Source organism: Cetorhinus maximus, chromosome 20, assembly GCF_964194155.1.
Source record: "Cetorhinus maximus chromosome 20, sCetMax3.hap1.1, whole genome shotgun sequence".
NCBI classification, from domain to species: Eukaryota; Metazoa; Chordata; class Chondrichthyes; order Lamniformes; family Cetorhinidae; genus Cetorhinus; species Cetorhinus maximus.
Genome location: NC_135898.1, coordinates 57843743 through 57869726, shown reverse-complemented (window position 1 = coordinate 57869726; position 25984 = coordinate 57843743). Strand labels below are relative to the sequence as shown.

Below are 25984 nucleotides of genomic sequence, written 5' to 3'. Positions count from 1 at the left end.
AGGCTAAAATAGTTTAATTACTAAATCTATACAACTACAATCAGCATTTCAAACACAAGACCCAACTAATTAGAATTTTGGAACACTGACTGATTGATTTATTCTGATTAACTGGAGTTTCATTTATTCTGTCTGAAATGATCTGTCAGGGAAGGTAAAATCATCAATTAAAATGAATGAATTGAACTTTTCTTTTGCCAAAGGTCAATACCTGTTCAGATGTCAGCTTTGACTCAATGACAGTACTCTGGCCTCAGAATCAGGAGGTCATAGGTTTAAGCTCCACTCCTGAAACTTGAACACGTAATGTAAGCCCACACTTCAATGCAGTACTGAGGCAGTGCTATCTTTCAGATGATACGTTAGACTGAGGTCTTGTCTGCCCTCTCAAACTGATGTTAAACTACGCATAGCATTGTTTGAAAAGCAGCAGGGGATTCAGTTCTGTTGAAGGGTCATATTGGACTCGAAACGTCAACTCTTTTCTTCTCCACCGATGCTGCCAGACCTGCTGAGTTTTTCCAGGTAATTCTGTTTGTGTAGGGGATTTCTCCTATTATCCTGATAAAATATTTATCCATCAACTGACCCTATCAAATTATCTGGCCATTTATCTCATTGTTGTTGGAGGACCTTTGCTGTACGTAAATTGGCTGTTGCATTTCCTTGCAACAGTGGCTATACTCCAAAAAGTACCTTATTAGTTGTGCTGTTTTGGATATCTTGAGGACATGAAAAGCACTGTATGAATGTATATGCTTTTTCTTTTTTACCTTCAATACAAATTTGCATAAACTAGTTCTATCAGAGCAGGATCATTAGCTCATTATGATTTCATTATTCTTCAAAGTAGCATTTGTTTTAGGATATTTCAAAACCTTTCATTATTTCTTACTGTATATTTATTTTATAAAATATAATAGTGGACATCCCATGAAGTAATTTCAAAGAAAAGTACTAAAGAAAGATGGACATTTGGCCCAGATAGCTCAACCTTCCTTACAGAATCACAAATTTGTTAGTGCAGAAGCCTTTTGGCTCATTGTGTCTGCCTCAGCTCTCCAAATGGCACTGTGAATTGCTGATTCTCCCACCTTCTCCCCATAACCCTGGACATTCTTCCTTTTTAGACAACAGTCTAATTCCCTTTTGAATGCTTTGATTGGACCTGCCTCCACCACACTCTCAGGCAATGCAATCTAGATTGTAACAACTCACTGCGTGAAAAAGTTCTCTCTCATATTACTTTTGCTTTTTCTGCCAATTACTTTAAATCTGTGCCCTCTTTCACAAGTGGGAACTTATCTACTGTGTCCAGGCACCTCATAATTTTGAATACCTCTATCAAGTCTCCTCTCAGTCACCTTTTCTCCAAGGAAAACACAATTTCTCCAATCTTTCTTCATAATTGAAGTTCCTCATCCCTGGAACTATTCTCGTGAATCTTTTCTGCACTCTCTCCAATACCTTCACATCCTTCCTAAAGTGTTGCACCAGAACTGGACACAATATTGCAGTTGAGACCAAACTAGTGCTTTATACAAGTTCAACACAACCTCCTTGCTCTTGTTCTCTATGCCACTACTAATAAAGCCCAGGAGGCTGTATGCTTTATTAACCACGTTCTCAACCTGTCCCGCCACCTTCAACGACATGCACATACACACCCAGATTCCTCAGATCTTGCATCCATTTAGAGTTGTACCCTTAGAAACCTATTACTGAACTATATTACAGCACAAAACTGCATCTTCAATGACAAAATGGTTTTTGCTTCCATTGTCCTACCTAGGTGATGATTCCAGGTATGAGAAGAAACATATTCTGACATCAGTTCTGAACTTGTCAATATTCTTCTCTGTCCAGCAATTGTATTTTAATCTGGGCTCTTGATTAACATTTACTTTTCTAATTAGCCTCTTACATACCTTTATAAGTTTTCCTGCCTTTCTTTTCTGGTGACAGAGGCACATAGGAGACATTCAAGTCCTGAACATGGTATTTAAGATACAGACAAATCAAATCAGCTTTAGCATGATAGCCTCAACTTCAAACTCTGCATATTTGGCAGGATAGCTCAGCACTTTGTTTACTTTATTCAGTTGTTGATCTGCAACGACTGGATGTGACAACATTCAAGAGCACTTATGGAGAATATTGGATTTGCCTGTTCGTTGTGTAAAGTTTTGGTTGCCTTATCCAAGAAAAGATATATTTCCCTGAGCGGGAGTACAATGAAAGATCACTAGACCGACTGTTAGAAAGTGGGGATTGTTCTATGAGGAGAGATTGAGTTAACTAGGTGTATTTTCCCTAGAGTTTAAAAGAATGTAAGGTGATCTCATTGTGGTATACATTTTTTCAATGGGTTTGGCAAGGTCACAATCTCAGAATAAGGGACTGGCCATTTAGGATTGAGATGATCTGTAATTTCTTCACTTGAAGGATTGTGAATCTTTAGAATTCTCTATCCTAGAAGGCAGTGGATACTCAGTTGTTGAATATAATCAAGATAGAGACCAACAGACTTTGAACACCAAGGGCAGTTAAGAGTTAACCACATTACTGTGGGTCTGGAGTAAATGTTGGCCAGACCAGGTAAGGAAGGCAGATCTCCTTCCCTCGAGGGTATTAATGAATCAGATGGGATTTTACAACAATTGATGATGGTTTCATGGTCACTATTACTGAGACTAGCTTTCATTCCTTTTTTATTGATTAATGAATTGAAATTATTAATTGAATTTAAATTCTACCAGCTGCCGCGGTGGGATTTGAACCAGTTCCCAGAGCATTAGCCTGAGCCTCTGGATTACCATTACGCCACTGTACGTTGATCTCATCTTCATTCTCAACTTTGAAAAACTCTGATAGTAACATCTCCCCTGTTTGTTTCTTTAATATAATACTGTCTGTGATGTCACCTGATAGATAACATTCATTGCTGATACTCCTGTGCAACATTGTGAAACTTTGATAATAATTACATATAAATAGTTAAGATAAAAGCAAAAAACTGCGGATGCTGGAAATCCAAAACAAAAACAAAAATACCTGGAAAAACTCAGCAGGTCTGGCAGCATCTGTGGAAGGGTCATTCAGACTCAAAACGTTCACTGTGCTCCTCTCCACAGATGCTGCCAGACCTGCTGAGTTTTTCCAGGTATTTTTGTTTTTGTTTTACATATAAATAGTGTTGGGGCCATGACAATTTTGAGTTATAATACTTTCTGCAACAGCTTTAGAGGATCCCCTCTAAGCTATAGATCCATGCTTCCTATTTCTCCATTCATGCATGATCCATCCATGGATCAATTCTAAACCCCAAACAATGCTTTATTTGTACAAGTTACATTACACTGCTCCTTTATTCAGTGACCAATTTACCATATTCATATGCACCAAATTAAATTTGTGGTCTTTTTGATATTGATCTCCAGAATTATTTTAGCACCAAAAGATTACAATATCTTTAAGATGCTGGTCATGCCTGAATGCGCACATCAGCAGATGGAGGGCAGCAACCCTGACTTTCGGTTCTGAACAATTAATTAAAAATCCAAAATGTTCTTTTTCAAGTTATTCAATAGAAGTCAACAAGCAATGTTAAACAACAACATAGAGAAAGGAGGGTATCCCCTGTTTTACATCTTTCTTAATTTTATTTTGACTAAATTAAGAGTCCCTATCGCAATAACTGTGGTATTAGAGTACAACTTATGGATCAGGGTAGTAAATTCATTTAAGGTTCCCATCCTTTTTTTCAAATGATTTTATCATTTTGAGACACAATGTGTTGCAAGATTCTTCCAAATTACACAAATCACCACCAGTTAATTTGATTTCTTCCCACTGTTCCATTCTGATATTCTGCAAAGTAGAAGATTTTCATTACAACTTGGGTTGCCACATTAAATCAGTTTTATCTCCAGTTCAGGTACACTGCGACGGCAAGGTATTTGCAATTCCTCCTGTATTATAAATGATATTTAAATGCCCAATTTAGTTACTCAAAAAAATCTGGATATTATATTTGTTATTCACGGTCAACAGTTTACACCAGAACTGTTTTATAAATTAGACCAAACAAAGCAGATAATTAACTTGTGAGGAAGCTAGCATCAATTTTAATACTAACATTTTCCAATTTTTAAAAATGTATTTGGATCTTCCTAAATGTTGTCTCATGTCTCCAGGTTTACACACATCTACTTTAGGCCTTCTTTAGCATCTTCAGCTTTTCAATGTGAAATTGGTCCAGCAAATCACATTAATATGCTCAATAGATGTTCCACAGCCTCCCACAAGACTGATTCCATCAGCTTTCCCTCACCACTCAAAAACTACATTGTCTGAATTCATAAGGTGTTATGCATTTTCCTGAACTTAACATACTTCTGTTAATGCGCCTTTATAACCATCTATGTCAACATTGAGATCAGACTCAGAGTGACCGTTACTAAAGTCTTTTCAAATTTGACATGTTTCTTAATGTCTGTCTTGGTATCCAATTTGTTCAATGGAAACACATTCATATTTCATGTGCTTAAAAAATTTGTTTTCCAATCAGCTTCCAAATCCAATTGGCCCTGAAATTCTTAAGCTTCACTTTCTGAATTCTCTTCTCATTACAAATACCAATCCTATTTTCCTCCAAACAAACTTGGCTGTTTCTATGGATGGAAATAGGCTACATTTTATCATCTATTTCACAATTTGAAAAATGTTGTACATTTTACTGTTTAAACAAATTTTAATGCAGAAATAAAATCTAAGTTATTGGCACCTAGGAATTATTTGGCTTAAATTTAAATATTAATTTAGACCATCGAAAGAAAATATTCAAAGAGAATATCAAATAATGAGCCAAAGCTTACCAATGTTGCTGAGGTAAATACAGCACAGCCTATGGCCATCAATGCTGTGGCTGTTCAGGGCTGATGTCCATTGATTTGTAAATTTCTTTAAGAAACAGCAAAGCAGTGTCTTCTGATTCCCTATAGAAGTTAATGATACAATATTAGCAGTGAATAAGAGTATTTGACAAAGGTAATACATAAAGGGTGAAGAGTGCATTTTAGCTTAAGCCAGTGATAAATGTTTACATGGAAATATGGTTTCATTTTCCATTTCATTCTATATTATTAATTTTTATAATCATTATAGATGATCATTTAAAAATCAAGAACAATTTAGGCATCTGCTCTGACGAGGCGCAAAAAGCCTTCAAATGGGAGAAAAATTATTCACTGACGCTAATGCAAAAACATGATTTATCCAGGCTTACATGTTCTGAAGTTTAATCATTAAACATTAGTAATGTTCCTCATCTTCGCTTGAAGTCACGTAAGCTCCTTTAGACCCATGCACACAATTTCAGGCAATGTGATTTCAACCCTGAAGAAGCTTGGAAAAATGAATGGTCTTCACAGGAAGTCATGAACAAACACCTTGTGAAAGACCTGATACTGAAGATCCCTGGTTTCGACCTCTCACAAAGCTCATGGGCATTCCTAAACAGCATCATACAAACCACAGCAGATGCGGAAACGTGATGCACAAATGGAAAATTAAAACTCTCCTGCATGTGACTGTGGTCACCCAGATCAGACAATGGAACACATAACAACTCAATGCCTGAATCATAAATAAGGAGGAGGTATTATGGCGATACACCTCCACTCCTGACACTATACCCAGCCATACGAAAGAAGAAAAGTAGTAGTAGTTAAGTTAGGGGGATTTGAAGTGGCAAGTTTGCCTTACTTTCAAGGTACTGTTTATTGGACAAACTAAAAGTTAGATATATGAGCAGCCTGTATACTTTCCAAAATATCAACATTATTTTAATTTCTATTGTGGTTGTGCATTCTGGCTATGTTTTCAGGTAATTTACCTTCACTGGAAATAATGCAATTGTACCAAAGAAAACTGCTGAAGTTTGACTGGCTAATTTCCTTCTAGGATTCAGTTGGTAAGTGCACCTGAACAGAAGCATTGGTTTATTTCTTATGTTACAACAATGACTATGCTTCAAAAAAATACTTCGTTGGTTGTAAAGAACCTTGACACAACATGAGATTGTGAAAGCTGCTATATAAGTTCGAGTCTTTTGTATCTATATATAGACCAGGAAGATCCCAGAAATCCTTGAAAAATTCCCACTCTTTGCTAAATTAGCTGATTTAGATTGGGAACTTGGCATACCTGGAGAAGAATGCAATCCCAGGATTGCCATTCTATGATCACGGACTAAAGGGCCTTGCTGGAAAATGCATAACTAGGCATTTGTTAGGATAGGTTGAGACCTATCAGTTGAGACCTGCAGCCTTAAAGTAGTCTGTTGAAATTCAACATGAGGAATGGCCAAAAGTGAAATACTCTCTACTTTGAGGATGCCAGTATGTTAACAGCTGCCATGCAAAAGCAAAAAAAATGGTTAAGGGAAACACATGGAAAGGAAACAAAACGGGACGGCAAAGATTATCATTTGAAATTCCAGAAGGCTGTAAAGTGCCTAATCAAAATCTGAGGTGCTCCTCGAGCTTCATTGGAACACTGCAGTAGGCTGAGAACAGAGTTATCAGCCTGAGAGCAAGGTGGAAAATTAAAATGGCAGGCCACCAGAAGCTTGGGATCATGCTTGCGGGCTGAAAGATGTTTTGCAAAGCGGTCAACTGGTTTGTGTTTGGTTTCCTCTATGTAAAGGATACCGCACTGTGAGCAGTGAATACAGTATACTAAATTGAGAGGAATACACGTAAATCGTTGCTTGAGCTGGAAGGGGTGTTTGAGGCTTTGGATGTGAAGAGGAGGTAAAAGGACATGTGTTACATCTCCTCTGCTTGCATAGAAAGGTACCGTGGGAAGGGGATGGCATGTTGGGGGTGATAGAGGAGTGGACCAGAGTGTCACAGCTGGACAGTCTCTTCAGATTGCTGAACAGGGAGGGGAAGATGTGTTTTGTGGCAGCATCGTGCTGGAGATGGTGGAGCTATTGACCAGCCTCTGTATTCAATGAATCATCCTCTCCAGTGCTAAAAATGGATAAACACAATTAAGGTAAAAAATTATATTATGGAAGTTAATATTCACACCAGGTCCATCTGGTTTGGAGTTCAATGGTACAATAGTAAATGTTTCTTCACATGGATCTTTCTGCCAGTTGCTGATGCCAAGCACCTCTTCGCTAGTGCAATCTAATGTGGCTACAAGTACAAGCTATTGTATTGTGTTAATAATCAGGCGGTGGCATAGTGGTGTTGTACTGGACTAGCATTCCAGAGACCCAGGATAATGCTCTGGGGACCTGGGTTCAAATTCCGCCATGGCAGATGGTGAAATTTGAATTCAATAAAAATCTGGAATTAAAAGTCTGATGATGACTATGAAACCATTGCAGATTGTTGTAAAAACCCATCTGGTTCACTAATGTCCTTTAGGGAAGGAAATCTGCTGTTCTCACCTGGTCTGGCCTACTCGTAATTCCAGGCCACCAGCAAGGTGGTTGACTCTTAAATGCCCTCTGAACAAGGGCAATTAGGGATGGGTAATAAATGCTGACTTAGCCAGCGATGCCCACATCCCAACAAATATATTTTTAAAAAACTTACTTAACTCAAGCTAGTGTAGCTAGTGTTATATTCCGTTTCTCTTCCTAAGCATTTACATTTGAACAGATGTGCTGTGAAACTGGGCTTTAATGGCATAACAGCTAATTTGTCTCTCACTGGCAACCAGTGTTTCTCTCCCACAAACCACAGTTCTATGCTTGGTAACCACAAATATCAGCAAACTTCTAATTTTTAACATTAACATTCAAATAAAGATACACATGAAAGCAAGGAACATCTATCCATGTACACTAAGAGTCTATAAATTGAAATTTGTCTAGTTTTGCTTTCATATTGGTATAGTAATACACACACCACACACACACAATCCCCTAACAATTTATTTATGCTGCAGCGTCTTTTAAAAGCATATTGACATTCAGAGCTTCTCTCATCTTCAACTGTGCTGTTTGGCTAGATACTATTTACCCGGAAGGAGGGTAAAAAAACATATCAGCTAGACCAGAAAGAAAACCTGAAAGAGAATGTTCAAAACCAAGAAAAAAAACTAATTAGGAAAAACAATGAACAAAAGTTAGGGAAAGAATAAATATGCAGACAGCAAAGATTCTAAGAAGATGCTACAATCTCAGTTTGCATACATAAAACTCCATTAAATTGTACAATTCAAAGTAATCGTTGAATATGATTTCATTCTTCTTATAGTATTATCAACAGCTTTTTAACAGGACATTTGGATAGTCATGTTAGGCTGTCAGTTTTTTTTATGAATAGGAACAACAGCTGTTTCAAACAACACTCAAAAAGATCTGCCTCGACAAAGAAAAGCATTTAGCACCAAGTATGTCTTGAATAGTTGGTCACTTAATTCATGGTAGAACAATACATACTGGATATTTAATTTAGCTAAAGTATTCCTTGTTGGAATTAAAGCTTCCTCAGATATCTTCTGCGCACCAAACACACTCAAGCTCATAGACAAACCCAAGCTTCCTATGAACAGAAGAGAGATCTTCTAACTAAACCAGAAGTCCCTTCCAATTTGAAGTGGCTTCAAACTGTTCGCATTTATATGGATATCGCAATGAGCTTGTTAAATGACCCTTTCAATGCTGCCTCCTCAGTGTGGTCCAGAATGAGGTCTTACACAAAGCAGGCTGGGCGAGTATTGTCTGACCACAAGAGGTGCATATTTCCAAAGGGACAGTTTGCTTAGAATAGTTTCCTTAGGTTTTGATTGAATGGGAGGGAGTGGGGTGGGATGGAGTGGGGAGGAAGGCACAAACCATGGCCTGAATTTTTCCCATATCGGGCGGGCTCGGCAGGAGTAGTCGGGAACCATTTTACGCAGGCGGGCCAATTAAGGCCGGCCTAGCATAATGCGCATCTCCGGCATCAGCGTGAGGGGGCGGGCGAGGGCGGGAGCTCAATGTCTGCTGGGTCGCCTATTCAAAAATAGTGCAGGCAGCTATGCGAAGGCTGCCATTGACTTTGCATTACCGTTGCAAAGCAGAATGTCGTTGCAGAACAGGACAGGTCAGCGGGGCAGTCGGCCCCAAAGTTTTCTGACCAGTGCCTCACTGTCCCCTGGAGGAGGTGGCAGCACGCCAGGACATCCTTGTCCCAAGGGACGGGAGAAGGAGGCCACCCCCCCCACCTCACCAACAATGCCTGGGAGGAGGTGGCATCCAGGGTGAGCTCCCATGATGTGGTGAGGCGCACATGGGTGCAGTGCCACAAGCGCTTCAATGACCTCCTGCAATTGGGAAGGGTGAGTACCATGTTGGCATGGGTCACTTAGCACAGCAGTTAGGAGCAGTCTCACTCCCAACCCCCCACCCCTCCTGGACCTCAGAGTTTTTAGAGTGTGAGTGGCTAATGTCAATGAGGACGCATCTGGGCAAGGGGGTGAGCCCTGGCTGCTTGGAATGAGTGTCTTGCGACTTGAGGGTCAGGAATCGGCTGAGCCCTGTAAGGTTTTCCTCAGGTGGGGTTGGCCAAACTGCAATGGCAATACAGGTACAGGGTGGACTAATCAATGCTCCTCTCTCCTTTCAGGAGAAGACAGCCCACAATAATGCTGAGGCGCTGCGGACTTGCAGAGGAACATTCTAATCCTGTCCAGATACGAGCAGGAGGCACTGGAGCTGGAGAGGCTCCATGCGTCCAGGTCAACTGGCTGCGGTGAGGTTGGCATGCCACAGGGAGATAAGAGTGCAGCGCACTGAGGTCAGAATGTCTGCCATAACAGCCATTCCACTGTTGTCTCTAGATTGATGTGAGCCTTGAACATGGAATCCTCATTGATAATGGAAAGACAAAGGCACCCTGATCTGGGTGCCAGGCATGCACAGTAGCGTACCGACTTCAACTAATGACATGTCCTTGTTGTTCCTTTCAGGCTCACCGGAAGCCCGTCGGGGTCAGGAGCCTGAAGGACCACTGCGCACCCCAGAGCACACAGAGGATATAAATGCATCAGTGTCACACACACTCAGCCAAGCAGGCACCAGTGCAGATACCAGCACTTCAGTGGGATTTAGATTGTCGGATACTATCTCGGTGCACAGCGGTGAGGCCACTTCACACTCGCTTGAGGTGCAGGCGGAGGCAGAGAGTGCCCAGGGTGCCGGCAGTCGGAGGACTGCTGGGGACCAGGAACATGCTCAGTCGGTGGCTGACGATGTGTCTCTGGAGTCGTCCTCGAGGTAGCAGATGCTGGAAGTGCAGCAGGGTGTGCGGGAGGATCTGGCAGAGATACATGAGGGAATGTGTGCCATGGTCTCCGTTGTGGGGAGTCCATGTGGAGCATGAGCAATGCAATGACCCTCATGGCCGAGCGCACTGCCTCCTCCATGGAGAGCGTGGCAACTCTCATGGAGAGGCTGCTCCAGGAGCACAATCAGGGATTCCTGGGAATGAGCTCCAACCTGCAAGCTCTCACACCGGCAATGACCTCAGAAGGTCAGTGTCAGTGTGGGAGATGAATTGGGCACCCAGTATCCCAGCTAGGTGCCCATCCATCAATGGTGAGCAGGCAAGTCCAAAGCGTCCTGACATTGGCACACGAGCTGCTGTCGTCTCTGCGGGCTCCTCTCAGGGCACTCCGGATGAGGGCAGCAGCTCCTCCGCCCCTCTGCCAGTGACCGTGGCATCCGATGAGGCTGCAGCGACTGGGGAGATGCCAGCTGTGGCACTGGCCGCTCCCTCCCAGGCGGGGCTAGCACAGGCTCCACGGGCCAGAGGACACCCACCAATGTCATCAAGGCCAACGGGGCAGCAGAGTGAGCAGGCTGTCTCCAATGCCGGTGTCAGCAAAGGGGGAGCACCTAGACATTATACCTGTTAACACAAATGTCAATCAACTTAGACATGGACTTATCATTGGTGTTATTTGTTTGCCCCACTTTTAAGTTTTTTTTATATAAGTGGGTGTGATGGAGAACACCTTTACATTTAATTGGATTCATGTATGCCAGACACCACACCAGTAACAGTAAATGTGTTTGTTTTCAGCAAGCCTCTGGGTGCTTCATTAGTTCTGCAGGTGAAGGGTAACCCATGATGTTATGAGTGACTTGTTTGTCATTGAGCTTTACTGAAATGGCACAGAGTGCATGTTGTTCAGCAGGCAAACATTCCTGTCAGGAATCGAGTATGGCATGTGATGGTGGTTCATCTTTGGTAGGCTAGCTGAAGGAATGTTGGATCAAAGCCTCCCGGTTATCTCTGCCTCCCAGGAGGTGCCCAGGTCAGCGTCTATCCCCTCAGCATTCTCGCCCTTGGACGCACTACTGGGCTCATCGTCTGCAGCCAGAGCAGCTGTGTCAACATGATCTTCCTCCACTTCGTCCCCCCTTTCCAGTGCCAGATTGTGGAGACTGTAGCATGCAACCACTATAAGTGATACACGATCTGGGGGGTATTGCAGTGTGCCCCCTGAATGGTCCAGGCATCGAAAGCGCAGCTTGAGAAGACCGATGGCTCTTTCTACCACTGCCCTGTGGAGGCATGGGTCCTGTTGTATCGCTGCTCGGCCTCCGTTCTTGGATGGCAGAGAGGTGTCATGAAACACCTTTTGAAGGGATAGCCCTTGTCGTCCAACAGCCATCCTTCCAGCCGGGTGGGAGCACTGAAGAGCCTCGGCACCTGGGAGTGTCTCAGGATGTATGCGTCATGGGAGCTGCCTGGGTACCTTGCACAGACTTGCAGAATCTGCATCCTATGGTCAACACTATCTGCACATTCATGGAGTGGAAGCCCTTCCTGTTGATGAAGGCACCTGGCTCACCCACTGGTTGCTTGATGGCCACGTGTGCAGTCGATGGCAACCTGGATGCTTAGGAACCCAGCAATTGCTGCAAAGCCTCTGGCTCGCTCTGCCTGGCTAGCCTCGTCTGTGTGGTAGTGAATGAAAGTTAATGCACACCTGAACAGAGTGTCTGTCACCAACTTGACACAACTGTGGACAGCTGATTGGGAGACTCCACAAAGATCAGCCACCAACCCCTGGAAAGAGCCAGAGGCATAGAAGTTGAGGGCCACCATGAACTTCAGGGCCACTGGCATGGGGTCTCCACCCACACAGTTGGAGCTGATCTCAGGCCCGATCCCCTGACAAATGGAGGACATGCTCTCCCTTGAGAGGCGGAGCCTCCTTCGGCATTGCACCTCGGACATATTGAGGTAGCTACATCGCTGCCTGTAAACCCTGGCAGCAGGATAGTGGCGTCTTCTGCGGCCCCTTCCATCTTGGACTTCCTGTTGGCCCTGCGCACCTCCCCCCACAGGCCCTGGAGGCTGAATAGGGACACCTGGCCTCCTCCCCCTTCTGGCCCTCTCTTCCTCCTCAGAGGAGGTGCCTCCAGCGGAGACCACAATCCCCATTCCCAGGGCAAGGGAAGGCTGTCTGATACCTGGAAGACCCCAAGTGTTATGACTCCTCCAGAGTCTTGAACTGAAGCCTGTTATTTCTGTCAAAGCAGCTCGGAAGCGAAATGAAGTTGTCCTGTTCACACACGCAAGTAGCAGTAAGGTATAATCTAAAGTATTAACAACTTGCATTAGCGAGCCCACTCATCCCTTTTATCCCGCCCGCAGATGAGACTTTTGAAAATGTGGCCTACCCACCTGCCCCCGTGCGACGCCCTGAAAATCACATGGGCTGCGCAACATCAAATTCAATTGGTGCCTCAAGGGCCTTAACTGGCCCATTAATTAATGGCAGGTGCGCCTCCATCATCATAGCCTACCGAAATATCGTGATGGTGCGCGGTGACATCTGGACGCATGCCCGATGTCATCGCGCGTCATTTTACGTTCCAGCGTGTCGGGCCCATCCCCGCAAGCTGAATGTAAAATTCTGGTCCATAAATTTCTATTGAAAAAAAATCACATAGAATAAACTGTCTCTCTCCTCTATACCTTTCTTTTCCTTCATAGGATGATGACTTGTACACAGAGATTAAATGAATAATAGCACTGATTATTCAAGTGAAAAAGTTCAGGTTAAGATTGTCAGATATTTTCCACACATAGTTTAACTGGGTGATCCATTGTTGCCCTGGACTTATTCTGTGTACAAACTGAAAATGCCAGTTTAATAGAGTAATACAACTCCCTGCTTTTAGAAAAATTGTTATAAAATATTTGCTTTTAACAACTTTTGAAGAAGACTGGATATGCTTTGAGCCTGTATAATCTATTGCTATGTTCCACAACCAGGAAAATAAATCAAGTTGGTTGATGTGAAAACCATCAAAAAAATTTCATTTTTCAGAAATTGTGCTTCATCCTTCCCAATCACAGTAAAATTTGACTACCTTTAAAGATCCAATTTTATATCTTAAAAAAGCAGTAATGCAAGAAAAAAATCATAACTTTTACTCTTTCATTCTGTGCACTAGTAGTAAATGTGACATTTGGATCTTGCTACAATTAGGAGGTAATGATTATATAATCCTTTTTATACAGTAAGTAAGTCAGTTAGCATGAAGAAGTGCAAAACATTGATTAACCTTCGGGCAAATAAACAAGTAACTGCCTTGTCTCATATTTTATTTATATTTAATGGCCACAATTTATTGCAATGTTTTGCAAGATGGGCATACAGTTCAGCCTGGGACATTGTTAATGAAAGGTTTTGAATTATTCATTTTTAAATTAGGCCATGAAATATAAATTGAAGAGCATAAGTATTGGTGGTTGCTCTGCAGTCTGAAGATATCCTGAAATAAGTACTACAACATATTGAAATCATTTCCTGCTTATTTCCAATTTTAAAACTTTACTGACAATATCTGTACTGACAATAATGAGTTAATTTGAAAGAATTTTAAGCAAATCAAACTAATTCTACAGAGGGAGTAAGCATGAATATCTCAAGTGGTTGCACCATACTTTGTTGATACTTATAACTCTTTGGACATCTGGCTAATTTCAGAAAAAGTACTAAAATCTGCCCAATTTCTGCAATACTGCCATGTGGAAAATTAAACTATTTAATCAATCCTGTGGCTGAAGAAGGGTGGAATGCATTAGAATGATTTTCTGCTGCTTAACAAAACTGGCTAAGCTTCTTCTGAACTAGTATCTTGTATCAAGTAAACGGATAGGCTTTAACTACAGAATCAATATCCACTGTACAGTTTTTACTAATAATTACCAATGTTATTTTGATCAATGACAAAGACTAAAATTAATTTGATGCTGCAATGTATTTTTCAGTTATGCATGTGCATTTGAAGTTCACGAATTAATCATCTCTGAAGTCTGCCCTTGAGCACAATGTAGGACCATCAGTAAATACACTGCTGAAATATAATGTAAATTCTATTTATGTGGAAAGGCTAGTTGAATATTCTTATACATTAAGGCCAATATTCAAAAAAGTAAATGTATTTTTACTTTTTTCCCCCAAAATTTTCCAGCATGACCATTTTTAACTATTCCCTTGAAAATAAATCTTAACATTAATAGCTTTTAGTAATGCTTTGACCATCACTGTCTTATCAAAATTTTGCAGAAAGGGAACAAAAAAAACTGACTAAAGGTGGTGCCATCAGCCTCAAAGCAAATATTCCACCTGCTTTATGCAACATCAATGCATCGGAAGTCAAGGCCACCTTTGAAAGCAAGGTTGCCACCAAAAGCCGATAAAGTTGTGAAAAAATGAGTCTTGCTATAAAAATTTTCCACATGCTTGCCATGTCCTTTCCAAGAAAGCGATGGAGCATCATTAGAATACTCACTCAGATATTGTTCTGCATTTCTACTAATCAACTGAAACAGCATTTATTCTGCTGTACAGATCACTCTCCTACCTTTTCAGTTGCAGACCCTTCAAAGTCTAAGAACTAGGGATATAATACTGAAGAAATTTGTTTCTAAAAATTCTGTTGTGCATGCATGGAATACACTTGGATTTCCCAAAAGGTGTACCAGTAAAATTAATATATATTTTAATAGGTTTCATAAACCTGAGCCAATTGAAAGCATTCAGCCATTTAAGAAAGCAGCTCAACCATCCATTAAAATTTCACAATCAGAATGGTCCAATATTTCAGAAATTCCCTAAGTAATAATGAGAATATTTTTGATATTACATGACTAACATTATTTCATCAATTTAAGTTTTAATGGGAGACGAGAGCTGAGGCATTTCCCCATGGTCTGGTTTGTCATTTTAAATACCTCATGCTTCATTCAAACTTCGTTATCCTCTCTCTGGGCTGGATCTTTTTAAAGTTTATATAAAATTATTTAAGGATGGCAGCATTTGGAATCATTCACATTTATTAGAGTAATTACTGTAGGATAGCTCCACAACTTTGGTAAAAATGCTATTCTTGGAAGCCAAGCAAAAGTTGTGCCATACTCAGCACAGTTCTAATATACAGAGCCTCAGATCATCTGGGCAATGCCAATTCTCTCAGACATTTCACCTAGAATGATGCTTGGTTTCACCATGTCCAAATCACCAATCCAGCACTGTACGCTTCAGCCTTGTGGATTAACCATAACAAGGGAAACTGAAGACAGTTGAGGCTCATATAACGATATTTTAACCGATGAAAAGATCACATTCTGCTCTCTGAATGCCCAAAAGAGCTGATCAATAAAACTGCCTAAATCGGAACCACAGATGCAGTAGTGGAGAAAGCCCGCCTGCTTCATCTGGCTACTCAAGTTTCCTTGGCCATGCACCACAAAAAAGTACCACAATGGAGGTATAAGGGAGGGGTAGCACCTCTCACAAGTGAGTTCGCTGCACTCTGGAGTGGTTCATTCTGTATTGTACCTCACATTCACCCAGCTCTCACCTGTGGCTCCAAGCAGTTGTTAGCATGCAACAGCGGCCACACTCCAGTAAACTGTTTCGACAGACGGCCCAAACCAGGTGACGCTAGCAGTTGGGTCACCTACCCATCTTGTAGATGGCACACACTCTTGCCACTGTGTGCCAGTGGTGGAAGGAATGAATGTTTAAGGTGATGGATGGGATGTTGATCAAGTGGCCTGCTTTGTCCAGGGTGGTGTTGGGTTCTCGAGTGTTATTGGTCCTATACTCACCTAGGCAAGTGGACAGTATTCCATCAAACTCCTGATTTGTGCCTGGTAGATGGTGTATAGGCTTTGGAGAATCAGGTGGTGAGTTACTTGCCAGAGAATTTACAGTCTCTGACCTGCTATTGTAGCCACTGTATTCACATGGCTAGTCCAATTAAGTTTCTGGTCAGTGGTAATCCCCAAGTAGCTGATCATGGGGGAGTCAGCAATGGTAATGCCATTAAATATCACGGGGAAATAGTTAGATTTTCTCTTGTTGGAGATGGTCATTACCTGGCATTTGTGTGGTGTGGATGCTACTTGTCATTTATTAGCCAGTCTTCAGCCAATTCGATTCACTCCACATGATATCAAGAAATGGCCAAAGGCATTGGATAACGCAAAGGCTGATAACATCCTGGCTGTAGTACTGAAGACTTGAGCCAGAAGACTCCAGAACTAGCCACACCCTAGCAAAGCTGTTTCAGCACAGTTTCAACATTGGCATCTACCCGGCAACGTGGAAAATTTCCCAGATATGTCCTGTCCACACAAAGTGGGACAACACAGGAATTCATGCATGCTAAACAGCAGAAGCACATGTTAAAGACAAAGCTAAGTGATCACAGGACCAATAAATCAGATCAAAGCTCTGCAGTCCTGCCACATCAAGTCGTGAATGTTGGTGGATAATTAAACAACTAAGCAGAGTAGGAAGCTTCAAAAACATCCTCACCCTCAATGATGGGGGAAGACCAGCACATTAGTGCAAAAGACAAGGTTGACACATTTGCAACCATCAGCCAGAAATTCCAAGTGGATAACTGATTGAAGCCTCCTCCTGAAGTCCCCACTATCACAAATGCCAAGAACAGGGGCAGCAGCTGCATAGGAATATCACCAATTGCAAGTCCCTTTCCAAGCCACACACCAATCTGGGTCAAAATCCTGGGACTCCCTCCCTGACAACACTGTGGGTGCACCTACACCACATGGACTGCAGCTGTTCAAGAACGCTGCTTAGTAACACCCTCTTGGGGCAATTAGGGATGGGCATCAAATGTTAGCCTTGCCAATGACAATCACAACCCAAGAAAGATGTTTAAAAAATCTTGTTTTGGTGGTGGGGAGAGAATGAGGATGGCAAATCTGCTCCTGAATATTCTGTGAATTGACTGTCATGTGTTTAAAGCACAAGATTTGTTTGCATGATTCCAGTAATGGCCTAGATTCATGCATTGCATGCAGGAAGGTTATACCTAGCCTATCACTTGGAAGCTTGTAAATGCTTTACTTCAAAGCTGTGGTCACATGTAAAGGGTCAAATGAAAGATTTCTTAATCCCAGACGTGGTATTTAATTGATTCAGTAATTCCAATTTTGTTAAACTGCACTGAGCAGGATTATGATTTGTATCTGTCCCTTTATCTTCAAATCCATGGCTCACAGATCAACGTTAAAAGTATTGAGAGTCAGAAAAGTCTACTTTTGTAAATTGTATTAATTTGTTAGTACCCTAGTAGTGTAATCTACATTTTGCAGTAAATTAAACTCTTTGCCTATTGAATGTGTTTGTATGTAGCTAAATTTAAATATATTGCATTAAGACCAATTTATATTAGATCTGTGCCAATATATTTTAAACAAAGGACTGGAAAAAGCAAGGAAGAAATTCCATTAATTTAATGTGTGGTGGGATTTTAATAATTCAACAGTTTGCACCACTTTAAATTTAATATCAAATCTCTCAGTTGTCTAACCTGTGTACCAGCTTTGCTTCCAGCTAAACTGACCTAAACAATCTAATTTGAACTACAATCTGAAACTCTGAACTTGTTTTTTTTTCTCTTCCCCCTTATATTTCCCCACAGCAGTGTGGCACAGCTTAAAAACTCAGTTAGCTGGGGAAATCAAATGTGCTTTCTTCTCCCACAGGCTTGGGTCCACGTATAAAGCTGCCTAGGTGCTTCACAATTTTCATTTTGCAAATTAAGTTCCTAAAAAATTAATTAAACATTTCATGCAAGGTACCCATACAGCAATGTTACTTAGCAATGATTGTGCTCGCGCAGGGAGCAATGTAGATCAAGGTGACTTGTTTGGTCTTGACTTCTAGGGAAATGCATCAAATGTTGTTGAACTGCATGTAGTACATCAACCAGCAAAATGAGCGATGTTTAACCTTCACCTAAAACTGGGGAAATACAAAGTAATCTGGGGAAATACAAAGTAATCTGGGGCACCTTCTTGGGAGGCTCATTCAACACCAAACTACCACAGCAAAGAAACCCAACTGCCATCCATGAAGCACAATGACTATCAATATGCAGCACCTTTCTCCCACATCCCATTGCAGGCCATGTGTTCCGCACACACCAAGATGCAAAACCAAACAAGATGCATTATTATTGTTAACAGATTCAAGACAATTTGTTATTTACAGTTATTCATGTTTCTAGGACATCTGTAAATATTTAATTTGTGTAAAATCCAGAAGCCAGGGTACTCTACTGAAAGTAGACAAGGGCATTTTAAATCAATCTATGAACATTGGGCATCACCTGCTCTGGCTACTCTGGTGTAAAATTAATGACAAAGTCTTGTGATGGATAAAATATTTTGTCATCATGGCTTGACAACATATGCAAATTAGATTTGGTAAGAGTAAACTCTGCTTTGGGATTCAATTAGGAAAAACATAGACTCAGCAGTCACTTGCATTCTATCCTGCCCACAAGCTAGCATCAATCAGGTTATTCACAGCGGATGGGTGAGGAAGGATGAAGCATAAAAATTGTGGCTGGACCCTTCGTGTAATGTTAAAGTCACAAAATGGATCTACATTAATGACTTACATGAAGGGAATGACTGCTTTGTAACCAAATTTGTTGTTGATACAAAGATAGGTAGAAGAAACAGTTGCAAGGAGGATACAAAAAGTCTGCAAAGGGATATAGATAGGTTAAGTGAGCGGGCAAACATTTTGGCAGATGGAGTATAATGTGGGAAAATGTGAACTTATCCATTTTGGCAGGAAGAATAGTAAAGCAAATTATTATTTAAATGGAGAGAGAATGCAGAATTTTGGTGTACAAAGGGATCCGTTACGTGAATTGGGGCGGGGGGGGGGTAGTTGAAGTGTGGGCACACAAGAGGTGCGCCTCCAATTGGCATTCCCAATCGGGGGCACACCGTCATTTTTATGTGGACGGGCCAATTAAGTCCCGCCCAGCATGACGTCCGCACAGAAGCGCTATGCGCTCCCTGTGCGGGCAGGGGGGATTCCCTAAACCCGAGAGTGCGCTCTTTTGCGCATGCGCATGAAAGAGCGCACTCATCTCCCTGAGGCTAAGTGCTGCCTCAGGGAGATCGGCTCTACAATAAAAATTAAAAATAGGAAAAAAAATCCCTGGCATGTCCCATCATGTGACACTGTCACATGAGTTGGGACATGTCCATAGCTTTTTTAAAAACTTTAATTAAATTTTTAAAAACCAAATGAAACCTCATCCCGCCCGTGAATGAGGTTTCATGCTTTTTCTGAAGCCTGCCGGGGCTGCTGGCCTGCCCATCAACCTTAAGGTTGGATGGGCAAGTCCATTAATTACTTCAATGACTCTGTCAATGGCCTCAATTGGCCATTGGCAGGTCGGCGGGCGCACAGCTGATTTTGCTGAGCCCCTGCCTACCTAAAAATTTAAATGGGGCACAGTGACATCAGGAGTTCCGCCCGATGTCACCGTACGTCATTTTACACGTTGGCAAGTGCCCCCCCCGTTCGCTGATGGGAAAATCCTGCTCAAGGTGTTTACACTGCTTGCAGAGAAATGCAGCCCAGAGAGTTGTTTTGTTTTGTTTTGTTTTGGGAATTAAAACAATTAATTTAAAAGCATTCAGCGAGTGCTGGAAGGCTACATCATCATGGAGATGGGTGAATCTCAAGAAAGTTTTAGGGTTGCAATTTATCTGTGTGTTTGCTGGGGGATGAGTACGTTCTGCAGAAGGGGAAAAAGCCATACCAAAAAGATGCTGCTGTTAGCAGGCTCCAGGCAGCAAAAGTGTTGTTAGTGGGCTCTGTGCATTTGGGGCTCAGGAGAAGTCCCAGGAGCTGTTTGATAGCTGTGTAGTTTGGACTCAGGCAAAGTCCTGGGGAGCTGAGAAGGTGGCAGGTCACTGGCTCTTTGCTGGAAATGGTTAGGACTCATAAGCAGCCCTGGGAGCCATTTATAGCTTGGTGTAGCTGGGAAATTGGAGCTTGGTGAAATCCAGGGGCAGTGCCAGCCCAGTGAAGCTAGCCAGTTATTAAAGAGCTGAAATTGCGCCAATAAAGAGACGCTGGAGTGCAGACTTGGAATTCCAGAGGGATGGAGTCTCAGGAGAGGAGACCAAAACTGCACACAGTATTCGAGATGTGGTCTCACCAATGCCCTGTATAACTGAAGCATAACATCCTTACTTTTATGTTCAATTCCTCTCGTAATAAAGGATAGCATTCCATTAGCCTTCTTAACTACATGCTGTACCTGCATTCTAACTTTTTGTGACTCATGCACTAGAACACCTGGATCCCTCCGCACCTCAGAATCCTGCAGTCATTTTCCGTTTAAGTAATGCTCTGCTTTTCTTCTCTTCCTGCCAAAGTGAACAACTTCACATTTTCCCACATTATACTCCATCTGCCAGATTTTTGCCCACTCATTCAACCTATCTATATCTATCTGCAACTTCCTTATGCTCGCTTCACAACATACTTTCCTACCTATCTTTCTGTCATCTGCAAATTTAGCTACCATGCCTTCGCTCACCTCACCTAAGTGTGGATATAAATTGTTAAATGTTGAGGCCCCAGCACAGACCCCTACGGGACTCCACTCATCACATCCTGCCAATCAGAAAAAGACCCACTTATGCATATTTTGTTTTCTGCCAGCCAGCCAAAACTTCAATCCATGCCAATATGTTTACCTCTACACCATGAGCTTTTATTTTCCACAATACTCTTTGATGCGGTACCTTATCAAATGCCTTCTGGAAATTCAAGTACAGTGCATCTATAGGGTCCCCTTTATCCACAACGCATGTTACTTCTTCAAAAAACAAAGAAGCGAGTCAAGGGTTAGGAAGAAAAGGCAGAAAATTGGAATTCAGGCCACAATCAGATCAGCCATGATTTTATTGAATGGTGGAGCAGGCTTGATGAGACAAACAGTCGGACTCCTTATGATTCCCTACTTCTTACAATCTTATGGACCAACGTTCACAAAAGTTGGACGGAAGGTGTCTCAGATGGAGGATGGCAAGTTCAAGAAGAAGGGGACAAGGAAAAGGGATTATATGTACAGGGTAGCATGTTTTCAAATGTACAATATGTAGGGAAGCGAAGACGTATTCAAAGTAAATTGCATGCGCTTTTGGGTATCACGAATTGTTTTGTTCTATCATGGGACATGAGTATTGCTGGTGAGGCCAGTATTTGTTGCCCATCCCTAAGTGCCCTTGAAAAGGAGGTGGTGGGCCACCTTCTTGAACCGCTGCAGTCCATCAGGTGCAGGTGCAGTCACAATGCTATTAGGAAGGGGATTCCAGGTTTTGCCACTGTGCATCAGTGGTGGAGGGAATAACTGTTTAAGGTGGTGGAGGGGGTGATCAAGGGGCTTGCTTTGTCCCGGATGGTGTCGAGCTTCTTGAGTTTTGTTGGGACTGCATTAAGACAAGAAAGTAGAAAATATTCCATCACACTTGTGTGTAAAGATAGGGTGAGCATACTGGCTACGAGCAGTGTTTGCTATCTGGAAACTGGATGGGTGCAATACTTGGTAATTACATCGATACTTGTTGGTTGCAGTGATACTGCTGAATTGAATAGAATAATTTGAATTGAAAAGAACTGTTAATCACAGAATAAAGGCAGAACACTCCGGATGCTGGAAATCTGAAATAAAAACAGAAAATGCTGGAAAACTCAGCAGGTCTGACAGCATTTCCCTCTCCACAGGTGCTGTCAGACCTGCTGAGTTCTTCCAGCATTTTCTGTTCTTATTGTTAATTGCAGAAAACTGGTTGAAATCAGCTGAGGTTGATTGAAAACAGACAGGTAATCATGTTGGGATTGGAAGAAGTCCTTATTTGGCTAAGCCAATGGAAGACAATTTGGGAATATGCTAGCAAACTGACAGCCAATCATGCACCCAACTACCCAATTCACATATAGAAGAGGATTGTGCATCAGCTCTTTCAAAAACTATTCTGTATGCAGACCTCTGAGAAAGTCCCATACAGTAGCGCTCAAGAAAGAAGACAGAAGATACATATTGTAGAGAGCACTTGAAAAAGGAAGACAGAAGATGCGTCTCGATGGGAAGAGTTCCAGTGAACCAAGCAGGAAGATCTCTGTCAAAGATCATTCAATTCTCAATAAAGGTGTTGGATTTAGTGTGAGATTGTGTCAATCATAATTCTCGGTCCCTGAACTTAACAGGTAAAGTCACCTACAACTGACTTGGTGATCTGAATCCTTTTATTAGACAGGTACTTAATAGCTTTCTCCTACTGAACATAAAATCTAATGCAACATTCATTACCTAACCCTGATTTTTTGCATATTACAAATAGCTGTAAAAATATATACGATAGAAAATTTTACCAATGCAACATTGTTCACTGCAACGGTGACATTATAATTTGAAAATACCTGACTTACATCGAGAGACTTCACTCACTGGTTTACAAATGTCATTGTTCAATTTTACAGCAACTACAACCTGACAAAATCCTAAAAGATCATTTTAATTATTAAAACAATTTGTATTTCTAAGAATGATGGAGTAAAATAGGTTGCATCAAATCAAAAACATCAAGTTAAGAGGAAGTTAAATCACCCCATCGATCATTACTCTCATTGGCCATTATTCTGGAACAATTGTGACGTATTTGACTATTTTTAACACTCTCCTGTCTTAGGACAAAGCCTATATTCTCTATTCAGCAAGAAGTTAAATCAACTGTAATCTTCTTATATTCAAAAAAATTATCAAAATATAAAGATTGCTTTTAAGATGGTGATGAAAGATGCTCAGTGCCTCTTTTTGTACATGAATATTGTTAATTAAATCAGTTTCATTTTTCACAAACACTCTTCTGACAAACATGATTTGTAAAAAGGAAACCAGTTTCTGATTAAGGTGTTACTGCTCTATATATTGGAAGGTCTGTTGTGAATAACATTTTTTTGAAGAAGAAAATCTGTTGCTCAATATTTTGCTTTATTCCAGATTAAATTTGTAGATTTAATTTTCCCTTACAAAAGCCAGTGCATTCCAACATATTTTAAAATGTAATCTTACCACCAGTGGCGTCTGGGTCTGGTTTTCTTTTTTATCTATGTGGATTAAACTTGTCACTTGTGGCTGTATTTGTGCCCAGTAAACTAGCAGAATCATGGGTTGGGCATAATAGCTTGTTAAATAAATATGCCAGACTGAAAGTGGAGGCAACCATTGGCAAAGGAGACAAAAGTAACCAACAACCTCGTTTCAGATTTTTAAACTGACATTCACTTATCCACTGGATATCTCACTTTAATTTATCCAATTGGATATCTCACTTTCCTCCTCTCGGGCCTCTCACCCCTCCATCCTTCACAAACTTCGATTAATCCAAGGTGAATTTTTCCATGCATTACCAGTACCTGTCGGGTTCATTGTCTTTCTGGTTCCTAGTATACAAGGTTCTTCTCTTCATTTACAAAATCTTCCTATTCTAACCTGATGATCACTCCCAACCATATGTCCCAGCAAGCATCCTCTGCTGCCATGATTCCGCTTAGTGATTGTTAAATACTTCATCAACTCTACCATCAGCGGTCAGTTCTTCAGTCACCGTTTCCCCCCCCTTCAAATTAGCTCTAAAACAGATGCTAACAAACATCCTTTGTAATCGTAATCCATGTCACCGAGATATTTAATGAAAGAAATGCAGACTCTAAGTTTTGGACTTCATTAGACTTATTTTGCAGAATTACAGTTAGTTTGAACAATAGCGTAAATATGGTTATACTCTTTTAACAGCGGTAGTGGAAGTAATTTCAACACAAAACGCTTTTCTAGTCTCTCCTCCCCTTTAATGCTCCATTTGCAATTTAAACTACTGGGCAATTGCTATTACAGTACTTCCACAGGCCACTAGCAGCTAGCATTTTACTCTTGTTCTAATTTTAGTTACCTTGGCTCCAATTTTTGTCTCTGCATGAAGCTAACTGAGTTCTATTCATGTTCTGAAAGCTAAGAGAAACACCTCACTACTTGATAATGTATCAGCATTTATTCTCCAGTTAAGCTCACTGAGCTTTGCTCCGTCCATCATACCCACACTACACATCGGCAGATTTTAGGTCAACAATAGCAAGTATGCTACAGTGCTTCCTGCAAGAAATATCTGTAGTCAAATATAGTTTCATACTTATAACATGCTTCCTCTAATGAATGTCCTACACTTGACTGCAACATCAGTTGGCATTAATATTATAATGTGGCATGCTCACTTGATGGCAAGAAAAAATGAAAGAGGTAAAGTTGCACTTTTTGGACTACACAAGTGCTAAATTATAAACATGCAATATCTTTGCATGTTGAAAACTGTTTTAGTTGTCTATACTGTCCTTAAAAGTAATGAATATATTCATCATAATTAAATGCTCAGGAGGCTACAGGACTTTTAATTGCTTTAAATTATCCTAATATATGTCTTAACATTGGTTTCAAGACAACTTCAATAACGTAAATATCTCCAGGCTACTGTGAACAATACTTCGAACCTAGAATTAGAGTTAGATAATTTGTAATCAGATCTTCAGTCATACCAGAGAGCTTTTTTTAAAATCAGAATATTGTCGCTGCATTTAAGGTTACACTTTTAAATGTGCTTAGAAAACCCTTCCAGTAATCCTAAAAATGGGCAAGCCCTTTAACAATTCATTCAAAGGGACAATGTTCAAGAAATAGATTAAAGAAAAAAATGAGCAACTAATGTATATTTGGGAGTGATAAGGCAACAATTTAAATCAGTGGGGTCAAAGGTTACAAACCATGACCGCAAGTTCAAACATTTAATATGTTAAATGAAGATACACTAAAGACTCCAAATCCGTCCCAGTTATTTCACGTCAATAAAATAGTTTTTTAAAATAAAATACACACATATTTGTATACTCCATGTACAAGGTGTAGAAATAACAAGAGGATTTACACAATTGTTATCTTACTGTTGGTTGCCAAAAACCCCATTACATGGGAAAATACTTTATCTCGACTCTTGGAAGCTCCACATTCACTGAGTGGATTGTTTATAACTCCTCTCAAGATAAAGATCTGCACAAGGATTTAATAAAATACTGGGCTGAACTAGGAGAATATTTTCAAACAATATTATAAACCTAGCGTAAAATCCAACTGCTTACGGGCATAATTAATTCTGTTGGAGATATTTCCAGTGCTGATTAATTATCGTACAAAATGGAGTAGAATAATTGGCCTTAACTTGTGACTGAAGAAATTGTGTAGAGGAGGGTTAATGATGTACACTGAAAATTGAGAATTTAACATGGGTAGCCTACACTTAAAAAAAAACTGTAAAGTTTGGCCCAAGTTTGTGTAAAGAAATGGTGGAGTACTTAAGAGACATGGGGAGGCAACTGTAACCTAATCAGTCTGGTGGTAAACAGAGAATTGAATTGGATGTCCATCTTACATCCTGTTGAATATTACTTTCCATTGACTTCAAGGGTTCAATTATCCCCAGGGTCCTTCTAGTAGTTAATACACTGCAATAACACTTAAAATTGCCAACTTGGACTTCCAAAAAAAGCT

At 40.9% G+C, this 25984-nt stretch overlaps 1 protein-coding gene across 1 annotated transcript in view; it reads right to left on the bottom strand.

The window, feature by feature from the left end:
- The window catches only part of sec23ip (SEC23 interacting protein), a 126117-nt gene that overhangs the window by 8139 nt on the left and 91994 nt on the right, over nucleotides 1-25984 (bottom strand). The window contains exon 18 of the mRNA XM_078564771.1: nucleotides 4878-4997. Coding sequence (XP_078420897.1) covers nucleotides 4916-4997 — 82 coding nt within the window. The 3' untranslated portion in view covers nucleotides 4878-4915. The remainder of the gene's footprint in view (nucleotides 1-4877; nucleotides 4998-25984) is intronic.